The sequence below is a fragment of the Leptodactylus fuscus genome, chromosome 1 (assembly GCF_031893055.1).
Source record: "Leptodactylus fuscus isolate aLepFus1 chromosome 1, aLepFus1.hap2, whole genome shotgun sequence".
NCBI classification, from domain to species: domain Eukaryota; kingdom Metazoa; phylum Chordata; class Amphibia; order Anura; family Leptodactylidae; genus Leptodactylus; species Leptodactylus fuscus.
Genome location: NC_134265.1, coordinates 9706967 through 9728795, shown reverse-complemented (window position 1 = coordinate 9728795; position 21829 = coordinate 9706967). Strand labels below are relative to the sequence as shown.

General features: G+C 45.5%; 1 protein-coding gene across 1 annotated transcript in view; it reads left to right on the top strand.

Moving 5' to 3' along the window:
• LOC142191151 (uncharacterized) overlaps window positions 1–21829 on the top strand; it is a 1229165-nt gene that overhangs the window by 38751 nt on the left and 1168585 nt on the right. The window contains 5 exon segments of the mRNA XM_075262334.1: window positions 3220–3365; window positions 3496–3675; window positions 3745–3868; window positions 3952–4043; window positions 5066–5181. Of these exon segments, the coding sequence (XP_075118435.1) occupies window positions 3220–3365; window positions 3496–3675; window positions 3745–3868; window positions 3952–4043; window positions 5066–5181 (658 nt within the window).

Below are 21829 nucleotides of genomic sequence, written 5' to 3'. Positions count from 1 at the left end.
TTATCTCAGAGAACAGGAGAGAAGGGTCTCTTGCACCCTTGTGCATACTTCTCCCGAAAGTTATCTTCTGCTGAGAGGAATTACGATGTCGGAAACAAGGAACTGTTGGCGATCATCTCCGCGTTCAAAGAATGGAGGCATCATTTGCAGGGGGCTTCTCAGCAGATTGTCGTACTCACTGATCACCGTAATTTGGAGTTTGTCCGATCCGCAAGATGTCTTTCTCCCCGACAGGTTCGCTGGAGCCTATTTCTAAACCAATTTAATTTTATCATCTCCTATCGACCGGGCTCCCGTAATGGCAAGGCTGACGCCCTTTCCCGGATGTTCTCTACCGAATCGGATTCGGCTCCCTCATTTGAGACTATAGTACCCGACGCCAATGTGGTGGGAGTGATACAGAATGAAGACTTAATTAACGCCTTTAAGGAAGCCTATGTCACTGATCCTCTCTTGTCCCAGCCGGCTAATGACGTTCATCTGACCTTTAAAAATGGAGTATGGTTCCAAGGCCAATGCCTCTACGTGCCTAAGTCTGCCAAACTAAGAGTACTAAGACTGATGCATGACTCCAAGGTGGCAGGTCATAAAGGGGTGCAGAAGACTCAGGAGTTCCTCTCACGATTCTTCTGGTGGCCGGGGTATCAGAGGGATGTTAAAGACTATGTCCGTTCTTGTGTCATCTGTGCCAGATGTAAGACACCTCGGTCTGCTCCGACTGGATTGCTACAACCTCTGCCAGTGCCTTCTCGTCCATGGGGATCCATATCTATGGACTTTATTGTCGAATTACCTATCTCTAAGGGTATGAATACCATTCTAGTTGTGGTTGATCGATTAACGAAGGCTGCCCACTTTATACCTTACCCCAGACTACCAACTGCTAAAGACACTGTGGAATTAATTATTCAAAATGTCTTTCGGCTGCACGGGGTCCCCGACGAAGTCATTTCAGATCGAGGAGCGCAATTCATGGCGAGATTCTGGCAAGGATTTTGTTCAGCATTAGACATTAAAGTCCGCTTGTCCTCTGCCTACCATCCGCAGTCAAACGGCCAGACCGAGAGGACCAATCAGACTATGGAACAGTACCTGCGTTGTTTCATCAGTCATTTGCAGGATGATTGGCTGGATCTCCTTCCTCTGGCAGAATTCTCCTATAACAATTCCCAGAGTGCTTCTACAAAGGTGTCACCCTTCTATGCCAATCTGGGGTTCCACCCCAAAGTTTTTCCCAGGCTGCCAGGTGATGTCACCATACCGGCAGTTACGGAACGTGTGGCAATCATTCAGCAAAACTTGGAAGTGTTGAAGGAAACCTTGACTGCAGCTCAGGAGAGATATAAGAGATCAGCGGATCAGTCCCGCAGACCAGAACCCATATTCAAAGTTGGAGACTTAGTCTGGCTTTCTACAAAAAATTTAAAACTGAGAGTACCCTCCCCGAAGCTGGGGCAAAGATTTGTAGGACCATTTAAGATAAGTGCCATCATCAGTGCAGTGGCCGTTAGATTAAAGCTCCCCAACACCATGAAAATCCATCCAGTATTCCATGTTTCCCTATTGAAGGCTGCTATCCCTAATCCGTTCCCGGGACGCGCTGCCCAACCACCCGATTCAGTATTGATTGATGGTGAGGAACAATTTTTGGTGGAAGAGATTCTGGATTCTAGAATCCATAGGAACCAATTACAGTATCTGGTCAAGTGGGAAGGGTACCCGCCTGAAGAAAATTCTTGGGAACCTGTTGATAATATAAATGCTCCCCGTCTGGTGTCCAGGTTCCACCGAAGACATCCCGGTAAGCCTGCCCATAGGGTGTCCGGAGGCCACTCCTAAGGTGGGGGTAGTGTAAGGATCCAGTTCTGTTTTTACGTTTCACCTGTCTGTGGGCAAGTCTGCCTCGTTGTAAGATGGCCGCTATAGATTCGGTGGCCATCTTGCCTGCTCTTGAGGCTATATTAATGAATGCACCTGTGTTCCTCCCTGCTTGAGTATCAGTCAGATCTTTGTCTCGGCTGCCTCTAGCTCTCCGCCTCTATTGTGAAGAGTCCTGTGGTTCTCTTGTTCCAGAGTTCTGCCATTTCCTACCATACCTGCATCTAGATACCTGTCTTCCTCCCGGCTGTTGCCCTTCAGCTTATCCCCTCAGCTGCACATGAGCTCCCCCTGATTGATTCAGTCTCTCATCAGGAAAACCTCTAGTGCTACACAACCTGCCTTTTACTACCGGCCGAACGCTACCCAGCTGTGCTGCAACTGACTGTAAGTTCGTCTCTTCTTTGCTGTAACTATTGTCTGCTGTGCATTTCCCCTATCAGCCATAGGTGTCCACAGAGCATTCACACATAGTGTAACACAAGGATGGATTCATACCCAAATCTGTTCAGATTGCCTTCAACATAGATGAGTGGGCCCAAAGAATGGCGTGAAAAAATTCCCCAGACTATAATGCTGCTGCCACCAGCTTGTCTTCTTTCAGCACTGGTTGCAGGTGTTTGTTCTCTGATGTTTCTTGCCTGACATACCTATGTCCATCCATTCCATGAAGCAGAAAACAGGACTCCTCGAAGAAGGCAACCCTTAACCAATCATTGGTGGTCCAATTCCAATATGGCCGTATAAAATTAAGCCTTTTTTTCTTTTTTGGAAACATATTTACAATGACCATCTTTCTGCATTGAAGCTCCATACACATTAAGGTTCATTGATCCATTGTTTTAGACACATCTGGGAGCCCGGGTCTATTGTCACACTGAGCTGCCCCACTGTAGGCTGTCGATCAGCCCTCACACACCTTCATAGCTGACGTTCAACTTTCACATCAGTGGCACATGGTTCTGCACAGTTTCCATGTTGGTTATTCCCAATGGCGCCATTTCTCCACTCACAATACACTTTCACCAAAGCAGCACACAAACAGGTCACAACCTGCGCTGTAGGAGAAATACTGTCACCCTTGGCCCGACAGCCAATAATCATCCCTTGTGCAACTCTGATAAATCGCCCCCTTTACCCGAGACAACAATGAGATTCTGTTCAGCCTATCACACACCTTATATACCCACCAAGCCGGCCCACAACAAGTCACTTCCTTCCTGAGCTACACGCTGCCGACGTCAGAAGTAGGAGGTGGTGATAATAATGGGACTCAACTCTTCTATTTATTCCATGGGATTCCGTGTAGTGATTACATTGTCTCATCTTCTCTCCATTCAGGTTCCTACAATATAGAATCCTCTCAGTATCTTCTATATAAGAGAATATTCCTGATTGATCCATCAAGGATGGAAAGAGACAGGAACAAGATGGCGGAAAGTCTATTAAATCTCACCCTCGAGATCATCTACCAGCTTACTGGAGAGGTGAGAGATTCTGATGATGTCATCATGACATCATTCTTATTTATAGTAATAACAGATGATATGACTGGAGAGGTGATGGACTCTGGACATGTATGTAGTGAGATTTATTAATGTGTCTCCCCATAACCAGGATTACATAGTAGTGAAGAAGACCTCTAGTGGGCGCTGTCAGGCTCCTGTGTATGAAAGATGTGGAGAAGACCTGAGCCCAATCCCGGGCCCTCCACCTCACGCCCTGATACAGGAGCAGATCAATGAACAGAAGATCCTAGAACTCACTAACAAGATGCTGGAGCTGCTGACTGGAGAGGTGGGAATGCTGGGACATTATACAGTAACTGGAGGGGTCGGGGTGATGACTGTATCATTGTGTTGTCAGGTTCCTATAAGGTGTCAGGATGTCGCTGTCTATTTCTCCATGGAGGAGTGGGAGTATTTAGAAGGACACAAGGATCTGTACAAGGAGGTGATGATGAAGGACCACCAGCCCCTCACATCAGCAGGTAATAGACATGACTATATACACATGGACTTCCATTATTTGTATGTACAGAATGAATTCAGTCCCTGTCTGTGTTTCCTACAGGTAGATCCAGTAAGAGGACAACACCGGAGAGATGTCCCAGTCCTCTTCTTCCACAGGATGATGATCAGGTAGATGGAGATATTCCCTATGATGTGTAGACGGGCTGTGAAGTCCTTGTGGTCAGTCTTGTTGTATCCAGCAGTATTATCCTATCCTTCCCATACTTCCTATCCTATCCTATCCTTCCTATTAATTATAAATGTGAAAGTTTGTATGTTTGTTACTCAATCACGCAAAAACGGCTGAACAGATTTTGGCAAATAGATAGTTTTTAACTTGGAGTAACACATCGGCTATCTTTTATCCCAGTAAATGACATGGCTTCACGACTGTTATGAATTTATGTTCTTATAGTACACTGCTCTTGCTGGCAGGACTATCTCGGTTAATTGGAGATTGCTGATAAAGCCTGGTCTGTTATCTCTCTATGTAAACACAAAGCTAACTCTGAGTCCATTGTGTACATGCTTCTGCATATTATCTGAGCTGATCCATTGCTGAGACACTGACATGGGAAAAGCCTTTTAATCCAAATTGTCAGTTTGCCAATTTTAAACATGCTAGGCAAAGAAAATCTAATTTGTCACAAAATTCTAAAACAAGAGTTATGAAGGTAGCGAGAAGTCAACAGAGTTATCCTCAAGCGGAGCTGAGTAGGATTATGCAAGCTAGGCGTCAAGCAACTCGTAGAGCAGCCGAAACGCAAGAGCAGGCGGAACAACAACAACACGCTCATTATATGGTGCCCAGCCAGCTGCTGAGATGCTGGAACAATCACAGGCATCGTGCGAGGGAGAAGTTCAGAAGCAGGAAAGCTTGAGAGCTGCCGAAAAGCCAAAGCAAGGCGATCATCGATGGCAGCAATTTGCTGAATATAGGGGGCTCATCAACGCCAACAACATGCAGACGAAGTTGCGGGCAGAGGATAGTATGGTTATTTATGGACGGTGTCATTGAGCCACCATCTAATATGTTTATCCGGCTTCTCATAGACCTGCAGCTACTGTCAGGACATCTTTCATCTTCATGCGGATTAATGATCTAGAACATTCTCTGTGACTTCCCCATTTGTCCGGTGACTTTTACATTATTTGTTTCACAGATTTTCCATCAGGATAAAGATGTGAGCGACATTAATGCTATATCTATGAGAATAAAGGAAGAACCCTATGTGAGTGGTGATGAGGAGTGTGAGGAGGACATTCCTACAGGGACCTGCCCAGGTGAGGAGTCACCACTATATAAAGCACAGAAGGGTCACTGATTCTATTCAGACATTGTTTAGACTATTTGTTGTTCCCCGATTCAGGTAAAATACTAATAATACATGAATATAAATGTGATACCGCTATAGGGGGTAATAAATGTAGTATAGAATAGAACGGACAGCAGGAATATGGACTTGATATGGATGTGAACGAGGCAAATTTCTTCCTCACCGGCTGTCAGTCCTCGTGAAGGGAAAGAATTTACCAGAATTATATAGCAGATTATTTCAGGTAGCGGAAAAATAATCCTCCTGCTCGATCTTCAGGCAGATTCCACCTCAGAGCTCTATGGAAATAAATGGGAGGTGGAAAATAGCGCCTGGCCAGTAAGGAATCTGATGGAGATTCGGGAGCTGATTTGGTAAAGCTGAAAAATTCTTCTTCTGAATTCCTGAAGCAGCTTCTACAAATGTCACTGTGTAACCCTCACCTTAGACCCCAATCACACTATGGAATCTGGACTAGAAAATCTGGTTTGTACATCAGTCACATTTCCCAGCCTGAACTCTGTCCACACACCAGGACTCCCTGTATCTTAGTGATCTATGACGCTAGGAGTCCCTGCTTCCTTGTGACTCCACAGACCCTACTATATACTGTATGGGACAGCAGATCCGCGGTGAGTTCAGGCTGGGAAATCCAGCAGATGTGGTTTGGATTCTATTGTGTGTATGGGGTGTAATACAGTAAGATTTTTGGCATCCTACAGTATTATTCCACATAAGTGGCCATATTTAAGCAGCCATGGATTGTGTTCACCTCTACGGTGACCTAGAGCAGTAGTGATGTCTCCTGCCCCGCTTCATTACTATTCACTATCACTGACCTCCGTCTCAGCACAGTGAATACCAATGAAGTAGGCCGCGCTGCCGTCGTTTGCTGCCTGTGCCACTGACTTCACTTCTTCACACGGTCTGAAGCGTCTCAGGCAGCGGCAGCTCAGTTAGGAATATACTTATAAGGTTATGTTATTCAATAATAGTAAGATCAGTTTTCTTCTTGTCAGATGACTGTACCAGGAGCTCAAAGGGACATCTGATATCTACAGATTATAAAGCAGAGGATCATGGTATCACACAAGAATCATATAAAGAACAGTCCATTACCCCAGATATACCCTCAGACCTTCAGGAGAAAGATCTCTCTTCTAATTCATCACAGTCTGTTATGCAAAATAAAAGATGTAGAAGGGACGTTATATATCAGAGAACTCACACAGCAAAGAAGCCATATTCATGCCCAGATTGTGGGAAATGTTTTATCTCTAAATCCGATCTTGTTAAGCATCAAAAGATTCACACAGGCGAGAAGCCATATTTATGCCCAGAATGTGGGAAATGTTTTGCTCAGCAATCAAGTCTTGTTGAACATCAAAAGATTCACACAGGGGAGAAGCCACATTCATGCCCAGAATGTGGGAAATGTTTTATCTCTAAATCCAAAGTTGTTAAGCATCAAAAGATTCACACAGGGGAGAAGCCATATTCATGCCCAGAATGTGGGAAATGTTTCTTTTCTAAATACAACCTTGTTAAGCATCAAAAGATTCACACAGGGGAGAAGCCATATTCATGCCCAGAATGTGGGAAATGTTTTGCTCAGAAATCAAGTCTTGTTGAACATCAAAAGATTCACACAGGGGAGAAGCCATATTCATGCCCAGAATGTGGGAAATGTTTCTTTTCTAAATACAACCTTGTTGAGCACCAAAAGATTCACACAGGGGAGAAGCCATTTTCATGCCCAGAATGTGGGAAATGTTTTGCTCAGAAATCAACTCTTGTTATGCATCAAAAGATTCACACAGGGGAGAAGCCATATTCATGCCCAGAATGTGGGAAATGTTTTGCTCAGAAATCAAATCTTGTTGAACATCAAAAGATTCACACAGGGGAGAAGCCACATTCATGCCCAGAATGTGGGAAATGTTTTATCTCTAAATCCAACCTTGTTACTCATCAAAAGTTTCACACAGGTGAGAAGCCATATTTATGCCCAGAATGTGGAAAATATTTTTCTCAGAAATATTGTCTTGTTGTACATCAAAAGATTCACACGGGGGAGAAGCCATATACATGTCCAGAATGTGGGAAATGTTTCTTGTCTAAATCCAACCTTGTTAAGCATCAAAAGATTCACACAGGGGAGAAGCCATATTCATGCCCAGAATGTGGGAAATGTTTTTCTCAGAAATCAAATCTTGTTGAACATCAAAAGATTCACACAGGGGAGAAGCCATATTCATGCCCAGAATGTGGGAAATGTTTTTCTCAGAAATCAAATCTTGTTGAACATCAAAAGATTCACACAGGGGAGAAGCCATATTCATGCCCAGAATGTGGGAAATGTTTTTCTCAGAAATCAAATCTTGTTGAACATCAAAAGATTTACACAGGGGAGAAGCCATATACATGCCCAGAATGTGGGAAATGTTTTGCTCAGAAATCACATCTTGTCAGACATCTAAGAAGTCACACAGGAGAGTAGCGGATGTAAGTGGATTTTCAACTTGAAGTCATTGAGCCGTCTACGTATTAACATGGAACTTAGTTTCACAGTTTTGGGGGGTTTTTTTTAAGTTAAATTGTTGATTTAAATGTAATGTTATTTAGATCTCTGATTAAGGCCGATCTGTAATGTGTTTGCCGTTACATAATGGACGGAGGTTATTTTCATCTGGGATTCCTATAATGGCAACTCAATTACATTCAGCTGTCGCTTCTTGGGACTGATTTTCCAGTTTTTTATTTATTTATTAGGCTATCATGTATACTGATCTAAGGAAATAAAGTCTATTATAGCTATATCTCATATCATGCACCCACAGGTCCTCCTCTCAGAAATCATATAATGTCCCTCTAGGTTTCCCTCTTTGCGCTCATATAATGCTCCCCTATGTCTGCTCTTGCTCACACATTTTCTCCTCTCTTTCTCAGTGACTTCCTCCGTCTCTATAACACTGCACTATCCTGTACTATGCAGAACATCTCTACCCTCACAAGAGTCAAATCACATAGTCCTGATGTCATCAGAGGTAGCCCTCACTCACTATTTTGCACTCATTCTGTCCCCTACACAGTATAATGTGCCCATTTGTAGCCCTCATACACTACAATATCTTCCCTGTGGCCCCACACAGTATAATACAAACTCTGTATTATGAAGTTGGGACGTTGGGTAAAACATAAATAAAAATAGAGTACGATGATTTACAAATCCTTTTCAGCCTATATTCAATAGAATACACTACAAAGATAAGATATTTACAATTCAAAAGAATAAACTTTATTTGTTTTTTGCAAATATTCACACATTTTGAATTTGATGCGTGCAACATGTTCCAAAAAAGCTGAGACGGGGGCAACAGTAGACGGGGCCGGGGCATGTTTACCGCTGTGTTACATCACCTCTTCTTTGAACAAAAATTCACTGATTTCAAACAAATGTGTGTATATTAGAAAGTTCACAGAGGGACAAATGACACTATCTGCCCCAAAAAATAAACACATAAAATTTCACTTTTATTGATATCCTTTAAAACCAAGCGGTCAGCACACCACACCGCTATCATGTGTTACAGTGTTAAGCTGTTTATTTTGTGAAGTGAGAAAAAGACCCCTGATGACTCTTTTTAATAGAAGAAACGCTGCGTAGGGTCATAAATTCCCAGTTAGTCAGTGGACTTATCATCCAGTTCAGCATTTGTACGGTGACCTGACTGTCAGTGCCTCTCTCCTCTCTGTTGGCGTGGCAATAGGCCAGTAACCTCAGAGGGGGGAGTGATTTGCTGGCAGTTCACGCTTTGGGTCCTGTTCACAAGTTGCTGTTTGGAAAAAAGCCACTGTGGTTTATTAGGGAGTGAGGGTTTCAATATCCTATAGGGCATATATAGGTGTATATACAATTGCCCCTCCCTACTTATTTCTTCACTTTTGTATGGACTGAACAGGTGGAACACAATCATTTTGTTTTACTTTTTGGATTGGTTTTCAAGGATATCAATAAAAGTGAAATTTTATGTGTTTATTTTTTTGGGCAGATAGTGTCATTTGTCCCTCTGTGAACTTTCTTCTTTGAACAACACTCATTAAGTTTTTGGAAACTGAGGGCACAAATTGTTGAAGCTTTGTAAATGGAATTCTTTTCCATTCTTGCTTGATGTACAACTTCAATTGCTCAACAGTGCGGGGTCTCCATTGTTGTATCTTGCGTTTCATAATGCTCCACACATTTTGAATGAAGGATAGGTCTGAACCGCAGGCAGGTCAGTCTAGTACCCGTGCTCTTTTATCACGAAGCCACGCTGTTGTAACACCTGCAGAATGTGGCTTGGCATTATCTTGCTGAAATAAGCAGGGTCCTCTCTGAAATAGACAGCGCTTGGATGGCAGCATGTGCTGCACCAAAACCTGTATGTACCATTCGGGAATAATGGTGCCTTCACAGATGTGCAAGTTACCTATGTCATGGGCAATAACACCCCCATACCATCAGAGATGTATGGAGACTTTTCCGCCTTGCATCAGTCTATCTCAGATGTGTTCAGGCCCAGAGAAGTTGTCAGCTTTTCTGGGTGTTATTAATATGACTTTCGCTTTGCTTGGTAGAGCTTTAACTTGTACTTGTAGATTAAACAATGTCCATAAAAGACAGGATCACTATAAAATGTAAATAATTTTATTTGAAAGTTAATGGACAACAGCACCAGCTGTATATAATAATAAACATGCAGTACGCAGGAGGGATCAATAGACCCAGCAAGTAGTAAACCAGGTGGTTGGAGGCACAATATAATAGTGAGGCAGTTTATAACATGTTACCATGCAAGGTAAAGTGCAACAATAAATAAATACACACAGTGCTAAACATGTGACTCAAAAGTACAAGAATCATATACAGTATATTAGTGAGCAATAATTAAAAAACACATGTGTGAAAACACTGAAGTGCAGCTAAATATAAGAACCACAGCATGGAAAGACAGGTAAAAAATTATGTCAATAGCAAATGCCTACCCGTGCCACCTGGGGACCCGACGCGCGTTTCGCCTCGCTCAGGCTTCGTCAGGCGATCCACAGGCCGACCGCCGGACGTGTTTTGGCTGCTAGCCTTCATCAGGGGATGCTTGTGCGCCCACTTTCGCAAGTCTACAGGAGCCGCTGCTAGCCTCAAAACACTCCAGCCACGCCTCCATCTGCCCGAACACCGGCTGTTGGGCGATGTCCCCACACGCTGAAACCCTAGATACCGTAAGTTAAGCAGGGTGTGTGAGCTGCAGAGACCTTTGATGGAGTTCCATATCCAAAACCCAAGGGTTCATCAAAGTCAGCTCCCTCAGTTTCTGAACCATGAGTTTCCATGGGTGGCAGACTTACGTGAAATCCTATCCCATCCTTTCCGCTGGACACGAAACATTAGCATGCGCTCATTGCAATTCCGGATATGGCAGCTGCATTAAGCAGGGTGCAGGGTACAACGCAGACCAGGCCCGAGCACCAGGAACAGGTGTTACAAATACTGTAGCAACTGCCATTTCCTTCCAATTTTGTGGTTGTGGAGCAGCAACCGACGTTTCTGGGCCTCAGTGATGATGATGAGACACAGTTGTCATCAGGGCAAGCTGTGGTTATCTGCGGTTTTCAGTAAGGGGACAGTGAGCAATCAGAAGAGGAGTTGGTGGACGACAAGGCCACCGACCCGACATGGACAGGGGTGATGTCTAGCGGGGAAAACAGTGTAGATGTGGAGGCAAGCTAAGCTGGACAAAAAGGCGGCTAGAAGCAGAGGCATAGACTGGGGTGACGTCTAGGGGCAAAAGCAGTGTAGATGTGGAGGCAAGCTAAGCAGCAAAAACGGTGGCTACAGGCATAGGCCTGTCCAGAGGCAGCAAGGCCACTCATGCAAAACTCGGCCATGTTGCAAGACTTATTCCAAGGTCTGGGACACGTTAATGGCACCCCCTGGCCAAACTACTGCCACTGAGGGGCCTAGTGTCACCATGAGGGACAAGTATAGGCGCATGTTGTGGGAGTACCAGGCTGACCCCAGCTCTGTCCTCTCCGATCCCTCTGTGCCCTACACTTATTTTCTCTTCTCTGTGGGTGCAATACAGAAATCTGCTGAAGTTCCTTTGGGATCTCAGAGGAGGTGGCCTCAGTGCTGAAAAACACATCTGATGCCCCTTGGTGATATACATTAAGATAACCCTCGACCAACCAAGTGTAGTCAGCTACCATAGCATCGAGCATGGCTAAATGCAGAGAAAGAAGGTGTATCACTTCTAGAGATGGTAACTTCAGTGCTGCAGTTGGCAATGGACAGTGTAACGGGATTAGCTCAGGGATCGCTGTCTTGACCACTTTTGGCATAAAATGAAAGTCCAATCCAGCCAAGTATGGTGCAGGGATTTAACCCCACATATCACAAAACCTGGAGTGGCTGAATGGAGTAGAGACACCAATACTCCCTGCTCCAGCAGCCAGACCTTTACCAGGGTTTTGGTAAGACCCACCAGCCAGGAGCGCAGCTTTGCTCAGCTGCACCTAGATTGTGTATGACAGGAACCTGGTCCTGTCACAACGGTCACACCAGATGTTTGGATTGTCCTTCATTAAAGTTTCCTCATACTTTAGGAAAGAAACTTGTGAGGGTGAAAGGTTTAGATATCGCATCAAACAATCCTTAACTGTACTTGTGTGACTGTGAAGAATGCCAACAGTTACCCTTGGAAATAGGTAGGCACGAGCGACCTGAGTATCAAATATATTGTTTAGTGTATCACACCGTATTGAGGGGAAGTGGTTCAACAGAGGGAGAAAAGGACCCGAAAAGAGATCCAGGGAGGGCGGAGAAATAATGGCTGCAGTTGTACTACATTTATATTGCAGTTTTCAGTGTTCTAGTACCAGTGTCTGGTGCTTGTACTGCTTGAGTTATTGGTTGAAATAATGTCACAGAAATAAATGAAAATTACAAGGGGTAGACCCTTAACCCCTTAAGGACCCGGCCATTTTTTGGTTTCGCATTTTCGTTTTTCCCTCCTCACATTTCAAGAGCCATAACTTTTTCATTTTTCAGTTCACAGAGTCACATGATGGCTTATTGTTTGCGGGACAAATTGTACTTTGTAATGGCATCATTCAATATGCTGTGCAATGTACTGGGAAGCTGGAAAAAAATTCAGAATGAGGTGCAATTGGAGAAAAAATGCATTTGCGCCATTTTCTTATGGGTTTAATTTTTACAGCGTTCACTGTTTGGTACAAATGACATGTTACCTGTGTTCTACGTGTCAGTACGAACGCGGTGATACCAAATTTATATAGTATTTGAAATGTTTTGATACTTTTAAAAAAATGATAAACTTTGCAAAATAGAAAAAAAAATTTGTGTCATCATGTTCTAACACCTGTAACTTTTTCATATTTCCATGTATGGAGCTGGTTGTGGTGTCTTTTTATGCGGGACAAGATGTCGTTTCTATTGATACCATTTGGGGAAAGATCTGATGGTTTGATCACTTTTTATTCAATTTTTTATAGGAGGCAAAGTGTTGAAAAAAACGCTTTTTGGCGGTTTTTATTTTTTTTGCCGCTACGCCGTTCGCAGTACAGGATAAATGTTTTAATATTCTAATAGTTCAGGCATTTTGGAGCGCGGGGATACCTAATATGTTTATGTTTAATGTTCTTTAATTACTTTTATAGCTAATCTAGGGAAAGGGGGGTGATTTGAACTTTTATATTTTTTTAATACTTTTAAAAACTTTTTTTTTTCTTCTGTTACATTTATGATCAGACCCCTTAGGTACCTTGAAACCTAGGGGGTCTGATCGCTCATACTATTCACTGCAATACTACAGTACTGCAGTGAATAGCAGAATCGCAGCACTTCTATTAGAGGCTGCCTCTGGCATCGTCTAATAGATCTCGGGCAGAGACAAGCCTGGAAGCCTTCAATAGCAACCGATCACCGCCCTCCTGTGACGTTCAGGAGGGCGGCGATCGGCAAAACATGGCGGCGCCCATGCCGCCGGCGCCGTTTACACACTGCGGTCACGTTTGACCGCAGTGTGTAAAGGGTTAACAGCAGCGATCGGCTCGGGCACCGACCGCTGCTGTTATTGGCAGGTCCTGGCTGTATGATACAGCCGGCATCTGCCGTGTATGGAGCGAGCTCAGCGTGTGAGCTCGCTCCATACATCCCCATGCGACCCATGACGTACAGTTACGTCAAGGGTCGCTAAGGGGTTAAAGATTGGATTGAGCGGACATAGCCTGACCTAATTGCTCTGTATCCTTGTTTTGGGGTTGCACAGCCTGAAAAGCTGGTTTGCACGTATATAGCAAGAAGTGACTGCAGTGGATTCCTGCTATTTTTCAGGACCCCCCAAAATTAAAGGGGCTCTAGCAGCAAAATTATGCTGATAGAGCCCCACATGTTTGAATAGCCTTTAAAAAGGCCATTCAGGGACCAGTAAAGTTATAGCAAACTACCCCCAGTTTTAAAATAAAACCCTAAAAAAGAATATGTTGTACTTATCTATCGTGCACGGTGAGCGGGCATTCAGGGTCTGATGGCATCTTCAGCCACGCCTCCTCTTCCAGCGATGTCCTACTGCTACTGCGCATGCACCCGTGACATTATTTATCAATTGCAGTTTGCAAGTGCCGGAGGAAGACGGGACCCCAGGACATCGCTGGAAGAGGAGGCGTGGCTGAAGATGCCGTCGGACCCTGAATGCCCGCCCACTGTGCACGATAGATAAGTACAACATATTCTTTTTTAGGGTTTTATTTTATAACGGGGGGGGGGGGGGGTTAATATAATTTTACCAGTGCCTGAATAGCCTTTTTAAAGGCTATTCACACATATGTGGGGCTCTATCAGCATAATTTTGCTGATAGAGCCCCTTTAAAGGTTTTTTTTCAGCTATATATGAACTTGTAACTTGTGGATTGCTGCTATTTTTCAGGACACCCAAAAATTCAAGGCTTTTTTCAGCTCTATATGAATTAGTCCCTGCTGTGTATTCCAGCTATTCTGTGTGCGGACAGCCAACAATGAACGCTGTTTCTCCGCTATATATGAAGTTGACTCTGTTGTGTATCCCTGTTTTCCACCGTGCGGGGATAGCTGGACTGATCTCCCTACAGTGTATAGCTCTGGGAAGAGCTGTTGGTTTTCTTTTTTAGTTCTTGCCTGCCTATCTGAAGCTAATCGCTATCTAGCCCTCAGCAGATATGTTTCTCTCCCTATGTCTGACGGCAAAAATGGTGAATAGGGTGGCGGCCGTTCTTATAAATAGGAGGTCACATGTTTTCGGCAGCCAATGGGTTTTTTCAATTTTTTCACTGCTTCCATTTTCGTAGTTCCTGTCCCACCTCCCCTGCACAGTTATTGGTGCAAAAAACGCGCCAGGAAAGGTGGGGGGGATACGAATTTTTACTGCGTATGCCGCTTGGTCGTCGATTGGGAACGAATACCTCGAACGGCCTGATATTCGATCGAATACCTATTCGATCGAACGGTGTTCGCTCATCTCTACTGACAATGTGGGTACTCTCAAAAATAATCTGGGTGTAATGGTGGAGGAGGATGAGCACAAAGCACAATTATTAAATGCCTTCTTCTCTACAGTGTTTACACAGGAAAATCCATTGGCCAGGAACATGATTAGGGGGAATGTTAACTCTCAACTAAATGTCACCTGCTTAACCCAGGAAGAAGTGCAGCGCCGCCTGCAAAACACTAAAATAGAGAAATCGCCCGGTCCAGATGGAATACACCCCCGAGTTCTGCGGAATTAAGCATGGTCATAGATAGACCCTTGTGTCTAATATTTAAGGATTCAGTAATGACTGGGTCTGTACCACAGGATTGGCGAATAGCAGATGTGGTGCCATTTTTCAAAAAGGGGTGTAAAAGTGAACCTGGAAACTATAGGCCAGTAAGTTTAACTTCTGTGGTGGGAAAGATATTTGAGGGCTTTCTAAGAGATGCTATCCTGGAGTATCTCAATGTAAATAATCTTATAACACCCAATCAGCATGGGTTTATGAGGAATCGGTCCTGTCAGACTAATCTGATCAGCTTCTATGAGGAGGTCAGTTCAAGACTGGACATGGGTAATGCAGTAGACGTGGTGTATCTGGACATGGGTAATGCAGTGGACGTGGTGTATCTGGACATGGGTAATGCAGTAGATGTGGTGTATCTGGACATGGGTAATGCAGTGGACATGGTGTATCTGGACATGGGTAATGCAGTGGGCGTGGTGTATCTGGACATGGGTAATGCAGTAGACGTGGTGTATCTGGACATGGGTAATGCAGTAGACGTGGTGTATCTGGACATGGGTAATGCAGTGGACGTGGTGTATCTGGACATGGGTAATGCAGTAGACGTGGAGTATCTGGACATGGGTAATGCAGTGGACGTGGTGTACCTGGACTTTTCAAAGGCTTTTGATACTGTTCCACATAAACGGTTGGTATGCAAGATGAGAATGTTGGGACTGGGGGAAAACACATGTATTTGGGTTAGTAACTGGCTCACTGATAGGAAACTGAGGGTACTTGTTAATGGAAAATATTCAGACTGGGCCACAGTCACCAGTGGGGGGCCACAGGGGTAAGTATTAGGTCCTCTCTTGTTTAATATCGTTATTAATGACCTGGTAGAGGGTTTACAAAGCAGGGGGTTCATATTACATAGCAGGATGTCCATATTACAGAGCAGGCGGTCCATATTACAGAGCAGGGGGTCCATATTACAGAGCAGGGGGTCCATATTACAGAGCAGGGGGTTCATATTACATAGCAGGGTGTCCATATTACATAGCAGGGTGTCCATATTTGCAGATGATACTAAACTATGTAAGGTAATACACTTTGGTCGACGTAATAAAATGTATGACTATGTACTTAATAGTAAATTACTGGGTAAGACTGCCACCTGGGTATCAGTACTATGGTAGGTGATGGGATCAATGCCACCTGGGGATTGGGCAGTTACTTCCTGACGGATCTTACCAATTTTGTCATGGAAATAAGTGGGCAGCTCTTCAGCACTAAGGTCTGTGAATGGCGTCTGCACCTTGGGCGTGAGTAAAGTGTGAAAAGTTTCAAAAAGCCTTTTAGGGTTGCTGGAGAGAGAAGAGATGACGGTGGTGAAATAGTCTTGTTTGGCGAGGTGAAGGGCTGAACTATATGTTTTAAGCATAAATTTGAAGTGGAGGAAATCTGTGAGAATACGTGATTTTCTCCACAGGTGTTCAGCACACCTAGAGCACCGCTGAAGAAATCGTGTCTGTGGCGTGTGCCAGGGTTGCTGCCTTCTATGTGGGACTTTACGAGTGGAGGGGGGAGCCACCTCATCCAATGCATTTTTAAGGGTTTCATTATAGTGACTGGTGGCCAGATTGGGACAGGAGATTGAGGAGATGGGGGACAGAGAGGACTGTAGATCCCATCCCAGGTGAGAAGAACCATATCAAGTCCTCTTGACTACTAAAAATAGCCGAACAAACCTCCTGGATCCATCTTTTCCACTGTAAAATAGCCAGATTTGGTCGAAGTTGGTAAAAGACATGTAATAAAAGGGGACTTTCCATAAAGGAAGGTTTGTCTCAAACCGGTCAAAGACTCCCATCCTTATCCCGGCCTACAAAGCCAAATCTAGGAATATCAGGGAAAGATAGTAAAAATGGCTGGAAAGCATTGGGGACTTGGACTAGGAATCTTGCTCGTTCTTGCCTTCATCTTCTTGACCAGGACCTGAGGAAGGTTATATAGGAGAGACAGAAGGGAGATCAGTAAAGAGAACTCTCTGTAGCTTTCCTGGAGAGCCAACTAACTGGCATGAAGTGGTAAAAGACGTAGGACACCCCAGTGTGAATCTGACATTCTACGAAGGGGAAACTTCCACAATAGAAGGAGACTTTTGTTCTTTAGTAAAGGGAAACTGTGTGAAATGAACTGGGGCTAAGAATATACAGTATACGCTGGATGTCACCAAAACTACCGCAAGTGCTAACTGGGCAAATTGGGATTACACCCTTTGGAGCGCTGCTAGTCAGGATTATGAGTGTGAATTAGCCTCAGATAATACGGGTGGAAAATCTAGATTAAGTATAATCAAATGGGTTAACTCTCAGGAATGCTCTGAGGAAACTGATTGTAACAAATTGCTGATTACACCGAACGACCCAAAATATTATGATATAAGAGCTTATGCTATAGGGGCATACTGTATGGAAGAGGTGGAGACCCTATAGGAAATGTCATTATGGAGGTGAAGAAACAAGTAAATGAGACAACTCCTGAGACGATTCCGTATGAGGAGCTCCAGTCCAATCCTGCAGTGAGAATTACTAATGTATGCAAAGAAGCTAGCCATGGAAAGCGGTCATGCGGATAGAAATGAATGGAGAAAGTGGGTGCGGTCCACTATTAGGACACAGCAGGTGCCACAGCGAGGCCACACTTGGCTATCGCCGCAACCAGACTTATAATATCAGACACCGAGTCTATAACACATCTGTTGTGCCTTCTAGTGAAAAGTGTAAAACTTTATCAAGCAAGAGCAGATATTTGGTGGTTGTTGGGCAATAAGAAAATTAGACCCCGACTCCCTGAAAATTAGAAAGGGGAATGTGTTCTGGTACAAGTTATAAAGCCCTTCCCCCTGTTCTCCTATACAAAGTGGGGAAGATTATACAGAAACAAAGCCCACTAGATAGAAAAGACCATGGGAACTTATATTGTGGGGGTAGTAAGGAGAATACTGTGAGGGGGTACAATAACAACACATAATACAATTCTACTGCATACACGTCACACACAGCTCCACTACATACACGTCACACACAGACGGCTCAGCTACATACACATCACACAGAGACAGCTCTTCTACATACACGTCACACATAGACAGCTCCTCCACATACACGTCACACACAGACAACTCTGCTACATACAGTACATGTCACACACAGACGGTTTCACTACATATATGTCACACACACACGGCTCAGCTACATACACGTCACACACAGACGGCTCTGCTACATACACATAGACAGCTCTTCTACATACACATCACACACAGATGGCTGCACTACATATACTTCACAAACAGACGGCTCAGCTACATACACGTCACACACAGACAGCTCTACTACATACATGTCACACACAGAAGGCTCCGCTACATACACAGACGGCTCCGCTACATACACGTCACACACAGAAGGCTCTGTAGAGGTTTCTAATATCTGGTCATGTGATTATGTGACTCCTCCCACACAGGTGACATCATCACAGGTCCTTAAGCTCATAAGACATAAGACATACACAGAACTGTACCAAATACAGCAGAGTGCAGAACAAATGATCCTATTCACACCAATGCCTCCTTCCCTCTCCAGTAAAAATAAATCTGTGAAAAAACAATAAAATGCATGAAATAGGATAAGAGCTCGATCACATCTGCGCCGGGGGTCTCCGTTATGCAGGTTTCAGGTTGCCTGAAGACATTTTTCAAACCCATTCAAATGAATGCATTTGAAAAGTGTCCAGCAGTGAGCGTTTTGTGCGCTCCGCGGCGAACCCAGTTTTTTTTAACTGGACAAAAAGTCGGCCATGCAGGAATTTGTGTCCAGTTTAAAAAAAAAAAAAAAGGTTTCGCCGCGGGGACCCCAAAACGCTCACCGGTGCTCACGGCCGGACACTGTCAGGTTTGCCTCTTCTGTCTGCAAAAGACAGAAATCTGAAAACGGAGACCGGACACTGATGTGAAACCAATGTAACTGAATGGCAAATATCTCCCTATATAAAAATTAGTTTCTTGCAGATGCATGTGCCCACAGCATAATATGGCAGAGGATTATGGCAGATGTTTATCCTATTAATTTTTATAAATGTGAGCTTTTGTTGAAATTTCACACACACCGACATATTGCCCAGGAAGGAAGAATAGGCTACTTTAAATGTGGGTAACTCACCCCAAATCGCCACCGCGACCCTCCAAAGCTCTCTCCTGCTCTGATGTAGGAGCTGGCATTACGCAAGCCCAGGTCTGACCACGCACCTCCTATTGGTGCATGGCAGGGTGTGGGCGGGCTATGGAGCCAGCGCTGCAGCACCATACATTGCCGGCAAAGTGTGGGCGGGTCGATTGACTGGGAAGACCGTAGTCAACATGGCGCCAGCCCACATGCTCATACTTCCCAACTTTTAAAGAACCGAAAGAGGGACAAAATGTGCTGCAAATTTAGCCCCGCCCACTTTTGTGTTGACTCCACCCACTCATTAATTTTTCATGTGCCCGCACACAGTATAATCCTCCTACAGTCACCCATAAATTATATGTCCACCCTCTATCTCTCCCCCAGTTTCATATACACACTTCATCTGCCCCCAGTTTCATGTCCCCCTTCCATCTCTGCCCCCAGATTCATGTCCCCACATCTCTGCCCCCAGTTTCATGTCCCTTCCATCTCTGCCCTCAGATTCATGTCCCTCCATCTCTGCCCCCAGTTTCATGTCCCCTCCATCTCTGCCCCCAGATTCATGTCCCCACATCTCTGCCCCGTTTCATGTCCCCTCCATCTCTGCCCCCAGATTCATGTCCCTCCATCTCTGCCCCCAGATTCATGTCCCCACATCTCTGCCCCCAGATTCATGTCCCCCCTCCATCTCTGCCCCCAGATTCATGTCCCCCATCTCTGCCCCCAGATTCATTTCCCCCATCTCTGCCCTCAGATTCATGTCCCCTCCATCTCTGCCCCCAGACTCATGTCCCTCCATCTCTGCCCCCAGATTCATGTCCCCCATCTCTGCCCCCAGATTAATGTCTCCACATCTCTGCCCCCAGATTCATGTCCTCTCCATCTCTGCCCCCAGTGTCATGCCGTCCTCTCCATCTCTGCCCCCAGTTTCACGTTCCACCTCCACATTAAACTTACCTTCTCCTCGTTCCCCCGATGCACTCTGCGCACCTCTCTCGCTGACACATAGGCGGCTGAAGCAAGGAGCTGACACAGGTCAGCTCCTCGCTTTGCCGCTGCGCGCCTCTCTCGCTGACACATATGTGGCTGAAGCGAGGAGCTGACCTGTGTTAGCTCCTTGCTTCAGCCACATATGTGTTCAACTCAGATCTGCATCCTCCCTCCAACCGGGACCGCGGGACATGTCACCCAAATCGTGAATGTCCCGCGGAAATCGGGACGGTTGGGAGGTATGCATGCTCCAGCCGCCTCTGCCATCCTAGGCCGCCTACACACTGCCGGCTTGCCGGCCGGCTACACAGGACCGGCAGATGTTGCGGACTACACACCATACACAAGGTGAGTCCAGCGGGGTGGGGGGTGGCCAGTGTCCGCAACGATCGTCTCCATTAACCCTAACGCCGCCTCATTCACAGCTGACCTGTCCTGATGTCCTCTGCTGGTGCGTGGGCGCTGCTCCTTCTCCGCTATATTCCTTATCCGCGTTGGCACCCGGACCAAGCTCCGGGGCCGGCGTCGTGTTCCTATGGCAGCCGGGAGCCTTGCGCAGGGTCCTCGTCCTGTCGGTCTTTTGCTCCTACTGCAGCCTAGGCTACGTAACCTTCAATAGAAGCGCTGGTATAGCATAGCATAAAACCGGCGCTTCTACTGCAGGCTACGTGCCATAGGCTGCAGTAGGAGCGAAAGACAGACAGCACGGGGACCCTGCGCACGGCTCCAAGCTGCCATAGCAACGTGATGCCGGCCCCAGAGCTTGCTCCGGGTGCCGGCGCGGAACACGAACATAGCAGCGCCGGCAGAGGAAATGCCGTCTTAGTCAGCTGTGCTGCGGGAACAGAGATCGCCGGCTTGCTTAAGGGGGAGAGGGGTGGTGGGGCATGGGTGATCGGTAAGGGCCGGGGGGTTTGTTGGTTTGGGGGAGGTGCTGGTGGTAGGGGTTAGAGAGGGGGCCGGGTTTCACACCAGAGGACAGAAGGCAAGTGGGGAGGGGGGCCAGATTGAACATGTGGAAAGGGGGGGTAACCAAGGTCACGGGTGGGTGGTGCTGGGGGGAAGAGGTTGATGTAGGAGGTGACTGTAACTCTAAAGGGGGCCGGGGACGCGGGTGGGGGGTAAGGGGAGAGCTGGGGGTGCAGGTGGAGGGAAAGAGGAGGGCCAGAGGTGCAGCAGCGGGGCCGTGGGTCCTGGCCCACGACGCTGTGGGAGGTGACTGCGCTGGCCGCAAGGAAAGGGCCATGTGGGGCCACGCTGCAGGTGGATTCACTGAAGTAGCTCTAGAAACTAAATAAATAAAATATAACTTTTATTAATAACAATTAAAAAGTTTCATTTAGTGCTTCCAAATCCCAAAAGCACCAGTGGGTATCAAACTGTGGTCACAAATGTATACATGTGCTCCAAACATGTCAATTTGTATCAAACAATTGTGTTACCAATTATAATGGTTTGTTGCAAGTCAGATAGAAATACTCAATATGAGGGTACAAGTGTAATGTGATCAGAGTCACCTCTTGTATCAACTGATCTACACCTTGCCTTCCTCAACCAAAGAGTTACATGTCTTATAAACAGACAGCCAGGTGTGGATTCACATAATGCA